Source organism: Enoplosus armatus, chromosome 7, assembly GCF_043641665.1.
Source record: "Enoplosus armatus isolate fEnoArm2 chromosome 7, fEnoArm2.hap1, whole genome shotgun sequence".
In the NCBI taxonomy this organism is placed as follows: domain Eukaryota; kingdom Metazoa; phylum Chordata; class Actinopteri; order Centrarchiformes; family Enoplosidae; genus Enoplosus; species Enoplosus armatus.
In genome coordinates this window covers 11,208,401-11,215,302 of record NC_092186.1, presented here as the reverse complement: position 1 = coordinate 11,215,302, position 6,902 = coordinate 11,208,401, and the positions used below count along the sequence as shown (strand labels likewise).

General features: G+C 44.2%; 1 protein-coding gene and 1 non-coding gene across 2 annotated transcripts; both read left to right on the top strand.

The window, feature by feature from the left end:
- Window positions 1-236: 236 nt before the first annotated feature.
- Window positions 237-308, top strand: trnae-uuc (transfer RNA glutamic acid (anticodon UUC)). Its single transcript has one exon. It is a non-coding gene; the product is annotated as a tRNA-Glu (tRNA).
- A 1,325-nt stretch (window positions 309-1,633) lies between these two features.
- Window positions 1,634-3,261, top strand: org (oogenesis-related gene). Its single transcript, XM_070909633.1, has 6 exons — window positions 1,634-1,701; window positions 1,835-1,906; window positions 1,986-2,205; window positions 2,647-2,807; window positions 2,934-3,041; window positions 3,136-3,261. The coding sequence occupies exons 1-6, from the start codon at window positions 1,639-1,641 to the stop codon at window positions 3,181-3,183; spliced, it is 672 nt and encodes a 223-aa protein (XP_070765734.1). The 5' UTR covers window positions 1,634-1,638; the 3' UTR covers window positions 3,184-3,261.
- The last annotated feature ends 3,641 nt before the right edge of the window (window positions 3,262-6,902 follow it).

Here is a 6,902-nt window from a genome sequence, read left to right as displayed (position 1 = left end):
GAATTTGATTTAACATAAATAACATGACATACCTCAGATTATTAAACGTCATGCCAATAACATTTGACTTGCTAAATAACATTTAGTTTCACATTATCAGGTATTTCCCACTCATTCTACACTGCTTGAAGACGTCTTTCTCTGAAACAAACATAAATAAAACAAAATAATACCTGTGTGTTTATGATAAGTTCTGTTGATAAGTCTGACCAGCAGTGAAAAGCATTATGAATCAATCCCATATGGTCTAGCGGTTAGGATTCCTGGTTTTCACCCAGGTGGCCCAGGTTTGACTCCCGGTGTGGGAAGTTGTACTGGTTCATATTAATCCTTCCATAAAACAAATTATAGGGTTGGTGATTCAGTTCCCAGATCCTCAGCTTATGTTGAAGTGTCCTTCAGCACATGGCCTCCGAGCACCAAATGTAATTTGATTAAATGATCCTTCAAACCTCCCATCCACCAACCAAACACACTTTACAAAACCAAACCAAGTCAACAATAGTTCACTTTACTTAACCGGAATCAAATCTAATTCCCTGTAGATGAAAAGTGAACTACAGCAAACCAAAACCAAAATGGACACGATGTACAGGTGACGTAGAGCCAATAAAATTACTTTTTTAACCAGTGTGTCGGTCTTATGTTGTTGTAGGAAGTAGATCGTTTTTACAAGGTATTAACTATGAAACTGTGACACGACAAAGAAGAGAAGCACAAAATGGCGATTACATATATTGTGTCTTCTGAAGCCCAGAGTCAATCAGAAAGACGTGTGCAGCTCTGAAGACGGACGAAACTAGCAATCAGAAGAAATCGCAAAACTGTTCACAATATAAACATGAGCGTTGTTACCGGGTTGATGGTCACATAGAAAGAAAGCCTGACTTTCAGTGACATTTACAAAAGATATATTGTTTTGTGCCTCTAAAACTGTAATTTTTGGAAGTTATGTTAGCTTGTGATGAAGCTATATGCTCCACTACCGGCCATGTTCTGGGGCATTGCAAGTTAACTTTAAGATTTCTACATTAATCAATCATAAAGCATTCATGATCATTCAAAATATATGACCAAAAAGTTACATGCGTTACCTTTTATATTTTATCAAGGTACATGTTCTGTTTTAACAGCAGACATGTTTGTTTTCAAGTTTTAAAAATGAATTTCTATTTGGATTACTGATCATTTTTAAATCATCATTATTATTTAAGTTCAATACTTTTAATGTGTTCATGCCTGTTGCCTGTTAGGGCAGCAGTCTAATGTCTATTAATAAAAATGTCTTGCAGTCAAACACAGATAATTTTAAATATGAAAAGAAAAGTTTTAAATTCCTGCATGTAACTGGTTTCTAATTTAAAAAAAAATACAAATTTGACCTCTATTCAATGAAGTCCAACTCGGTCACGTGACCATTCGTTGACCTGTTGCAGGTTAATTGGCGGGATTTGCTCATTGGTCCGCTGTGATTGCGCCAGGTGCATTTGTCCCTGTTGATTGGCTACTCCGTGCCAACTTCGGGGTACATTTCACCCTCCAAAACCCGCAGACACTGTAGTCCTTCAAATTCTCCTCCTCCTCCTCCTCATAGTCACTGCAGGCCGGCAGAACCACCAGGCTTTGACCCGAAGCAGGATGACTTCAGAAATCAGCAGAGACACCGTGGAGCAGGAGCAGGAGCAGGCAGGAAAGACGGAGGTAATTACTGGTAGACGGACAAATCAAAAGCTAGGTGGCTGTTGAACCCATTCTAGCTGGCAGAGAGGTTTCCCACCAACACACAGACACGTAGTTGTGGTAGTTTTCACCTGTGTTGTCTCGTCCCCTGCAGGGCGGAGTCGTGAGGGGAGACGGTGTGTTTCGCTCCGTGCTGCGCGGCCTCTTCTGGCCATTCGGCATCGTGGTACGAGCGGCAGCTAATGTCTGGTTCAATTGAACCTGTTCGCTTTGCACGCGAACCTAACGTGGCTCTCACTTTACAGGTGCGTGCGTACCGCGGGTTTTGGTGGGTGCTGGGCTTCCGGCAGCCGCAGGAGAAAACCCTTGTCAGCCCCGCGGTTCCCAGCCCAGCACGTCAGAGCCTCGCCGGCCGCAAGCGACTGCACAGGGTGACCCGCCTGCTGCTGTCCGTCCTGCCCCGCTGGGTGCAGGGCGCCCTGGGCTACCCGGTGTCCAGCAGCATTGGGCGCTCCCTCTCACCAGGTATGGCAGCTGTGTGGCTGGTGACCATCTGTGATTTTTATCGCGCTAACACCCTTTCTCTGGAGCACAATTGTTATCAAACTGTAATAATGGAGAATCAGGGAAGAGAACAGGTGCCTTGTTTATTTTTCGTTCCCTGCCAAATGCAGCAGTTCCTGACTGGGGGCAGGGAAACAACTAAACACTACTTCTTCCTTTACCAATTTCATCAGTCAAATAGGTTTCCCTGTTATCAAGCAGGGCCAAAAAAACAACTTGGTGAGGATATCAAATGCTGAACTTCAGATACTCTGATGTTTATCAGAGCATAACTGGTCACTTTACAATAAGTACAGTATGATTTTTACAATTTCACCTTTTTGATGGACATGGAAGAGCATGTTGCTCCTGTATAGATGCGTGATGGGGCTAGTTTTTAAAAACAAGCTTGTTTCCCAATAGAAATCAGAGTATCTCCTACTAAACCTTGTGGAAAAGGCAGCAAGAGAAAGCAGGATGAGTTGGATGAGGATGAGGAGGATGAAGAGCATCCGACCTGGGTGGAGGCGCTCACTCAAGAGCTCGCTGACGATGATGCCCCAGAGGAGGATCCTGACTATGAGGTTAGTAAGGGAGGGGGGCGTGGTGGTGGTAATGTATAGTGTAATGCAAAACTTCATGACCATTTATACAAAAGCCTTCAACGCAACATGAAACATTAAGGTATCTCAATGCTGACCGTTTCTCAGCCCAGTACTGTAGAGACGGAGAGTGAAGAGTACTGCTCGCACAACAACACGGAAAGCGACATTGAGGTTCAGGGGAAAGGCGTGGTCATTATTGAAGACGTGAACACGGTAAGATCCAGGGAGGGACACTGTTTAAAAACAAAACGGCATGTGTGGAGATCAGAATGATTCATTTATTGACTCGTTTGTTTTTTGTTTGCAGGATGTTTTGCCATCCACTCCAGCTGAAGTCTCTTGCCCTGCTGTTTAATGTCTTTATCTTGACGATGTTGTATTGTTTCAGTGCTTTTGTATGTTTCTAAATTAATTCAATAAAATTGTCCTTTGCCTTGACATTGCTGTGGCCTCCCACTAGATGGCAGTGACTATATTTCCATTCAACAACTGAGCCGAATTAAACGTGAGGAGGTGTTGTATTCAAATTATAGCACTTTGTGCCTGTTGGGTTGTGCTTGATTGAGTTTCTTCAGCTTGCGTAGTGTAAGTGACTATATTATACTATGTTCACATGCCAAACTACAGGTGGTAGTGAACTTTTTTGATTTTAAGTAGCTTTAAGTTTCCAGTTGTGATTTGTTGCCTTAAACTTGGTGTTTAAAGTTATCCTGGGTTCAGACTTTGTTTGGTTCAACTATGCTTCCTGTCTTGGGCTCATTATAAATGTCTGCTCACGTCTTGAAAAACAACTATAACCTTAGATGTCTTCATCAAGCTTTCAGTAATTAAGCTAAATGTCGTTCAATAAGATGCAGACCTGCTTTCCAACTCGGTATATTTGCATAATGAATACCGGCGGCTGCATTTACTGACTCATCGTGGAGCATGTAATTCTCATCCTGAAGGCAACAATTTATAAGGTTACAAAGTTTTCATGGCAACTTTCTTTATACAACTCGACCTGCAAGTCATGTTTCCTTGTCTGCTTTAATAACTATGCTGGTCTGTGCAGCCAGGGTCTATTTTTCAGTGTCTACGTTTCAGACCAAATATGCTATTATGTGACAGGTAGTCAAAGCAGATTGCCCCCGAAAGCAACGTGTGCTAAGTGACTGCGTGAACACTAAAAATGACACAAGCGTGGGAGTCGTTTCTAATGTATACAAATGCTTGAGCTGACAAACCATCAATGTGAGTCAGACCTTCACTTGCCTGATGTGTTGTCACATTTCTAGTCTGATGTGCCAACAAAACATCAGCTTGATTTGAGAATGTATGAATGTGTTTAGCTCCGTAAAGCAGCATTATGTTCTCTTACATTTTCATCCCTAATGCAAACATCGTGTGGGAATGATAGTGGTCACGGCTGCCAAAGACAATGTATTTTTTAGCCACGTGTGGAAATGTTCATCGGCCTGTACAGCACTTTAGTCCAAAAAATGTTTCTTCCTCAAAGGATGAAGTTGATCCTCTACGATGGAGCCAGTGTGTTTTGTAACACCACAAAAATAAGCTGCCGTGTCTCTTTATTTTGCCCTTTTCCAACAAATGTTATGAATCCACTGAAGAAATGTTTTTCTTTTGTTTCCACTTCTGTCACATGTGAATGGCTCATGAAACTCTTCATTTATGACCTGCACATTTACTGTGTGCTAGGACTGTGAACTATAAACCATACCACTGTGACGGTGGATAAACCAGTGCTATTTTTGACTTTGAGCATGTGACTTTCAGTTGTTTGACCAGAGTTCAGCCAAGCAGAAAATGAGTGTTATCACTGAGCTCGCCGTCCCACTGGCTCTCTGCTGCAGGTGAGGGGGAAGCTGCTGCCTTGTGGCTCTCTGATGACTGGCATCAGGAGAGGATGTTGAGTGTAATTCTTTGCTGCCCACACAGTCGTACCTCTTCTGTCCATCTGCACACATGCAGTCTCTCTGCTCGCTGCTGAGGGTGAGCTGTGTTTATAGGAGTAGGTGGCAGCTTACTGCGAAGAGCCCCACGAACCTCTTGAAAATGACTGAACCAGCTCTCGTCCTTGTCCAACAATCAGCACCCACTCTCCCACACTGTAGATGAGATGCTACCTTCTTCTTTAACTCTGATGGTGGAGCAGAACAGTTTTTTTTGGGATTTCAACTGGTTTAGCTGCAAATTGTACACTTCAGGATGAATGTGAGCAAAAAGTGTCAAAAATAATGCCAACATTTGCCAGAAACAGGAAAGTCAACACCTGTGTTTGTTTCCTGTGTATGTGTGATGAGAGTTCAGACGCCACAGTTTACAAGAGACAAAATCCAGTATAAATGGGAAGTAATTCAGTTGTTGACACCGAGATGCAGCTGCCTTCAATTAATTCCTGAAAACACTTGAAGTTGTTTTGAGAGTGAACTTTGTGACTTCCTTTTTTTCTTTTCCTCTCAGATGTTTTTCACCTCCTGATGCTCGGGTGCAAAGGCAGCCGCCACCTTACTGAAGCAGCAGAGCGCGCATTGGTATGAATTAAATGCTTGATGTGTTTGTGTGTGTGTGTGTGTGTGATTGTGTTTGTGGGAAGGGCAGCAGCAGTGAGAGCTGGATACAGAGCAGGAACCGATGGTCTCTGGGGGCTCTCATGGCTGTCTGAACCTTTGAAGGGTAGACTGCTCAGCGGAGGCAGAGATAGAGAGCATCGACCTCTATCTCTGGTGTTTGTAGACATCTGGAGAGCACTTTTAAACCAGAAGCTCTGTCTTTGCCTTTCAACTGCAAGGTAAAAGCACGACGTCTGGAAGGGGCTGTGAATTTCATGCGCAGTCCCAGATGTGCTGCAGAACAAAAGCCCGCCTGCCTCATGCGGTGAATGTAGTGGTGGTCTTGTTGTTCTGTAATGGAGGGCTGCATGCTGAGTGAGTTGTTGAGGTGATCAGTTTAGATGGAGGGTGGTTATGTAGCGCTTTCATATTATCTATCTGAGCAACTCGTGTGTGTGTGTGTGTGATGCAACACAGACTGTTATAAAACCTCTCTGACACACACACACCCAGAGGCTCGACACACACTGCAGAGCCTCAACTCGGACTTGGTGACATCGGCTTACTGTCACCTTGAATGAATGGCAGCAGGTGCCGGCTGCTCCCCAGGCCCCCCAGTCCAACCTGCAGGCTATTATCTGCTGCATTACAATGTGACTCTGTAATGTCAGCCAACAAAAGCGCTCAAACTCGCTGCCCTGCCTCTTACTTTTCCGCTGTCTTTGCTGCCCCCCCCCCAAACACAGTCATGCAACGTGTTTCGCTTTACCTCCAGCCTAATGACCAGCTGTCCCCCTTGATTTCAGGAGCATCCATCATCTTCAGAGAAGTAGAGCAGGAAAAGAAGCATGAAAAATGAAGCAGACAGATGGAGCCTTCAGTTAGTCATACACTTTGACACTGAGGACAGTGAGGCCTCTGAAAAAAGTTTCAGAGTAAAGGAACTTTGTGTAATCGATGTTGTTAAAGCGCCGTGGAGTGAATGGAGGAACAACTGTTGGTGGATGAGCAACAGCTACCTCAGGGCACTGTCTCTTAAAATCAAGTCAAGTTTTCAGAACAAGACGGAATCCAGTGAATTTGTTTTAGAGATAATTTTGACGTGGCAGCGTTTCTTCATTTCCTTAATGTTGGTTTTATCCCCTCAAATAGTTTTACATGATAATCTGATGCCCTGAACTATCGCAGGCCAGCTTATCCTCAAAGTCCACCTGAGCTACCAGCAGCATCACCTCAGCTCCTCATCTGGATGAGTGTATTTTACGTCTCACCGCGCTCCTTGATCAATCCGGCAGGATTTAAAGGCTTTTGCCGCTGCCTGCGATTGTGATTGTCCTTGTCCGTCCGAAGGTCGCCAACGCCACTGACTCACAGCGAACTGTGCAGGGCCCTCAAAGTGTGTGAAGTCAGCCCCTGCTGAAGCAAATCCATTCACCCAGGCAAACAGAGATGGGGCGAGCGCTCTGTGTGAGTCAGACAGCTTGTAACTTCACAATCAGGAGTTCCAGCGCAGATGGATTCC

What these genes read in the sequence shown, in the direction of transcription:
- org (XM_070909633.1), top strand. Translation starts at nt 1,639, where the DNA reads ATGACTTCAGAAATCAGCAGAGACACCGTGGAGCAGGAGCAGGAGCAG. An exon ending in AGCAGGCAGGAAAGACGGAG is followed by an intron (nt 1,702 to 1,834) that starts GTAATTACTGGT and finishes CGTCCCCTGCAG; the next exon opens with GGCGGAGTCGTGAGGGGAGA. An exon ending in TCTGGCCATTCGGCATCGTG is followed by an intron (nt 1,907 to 1,985) that starts GTACGAGCGGCA and finishes CTCACTTTACAG; the next exon opens with GTGCGTGCGTACCGCGGGTT.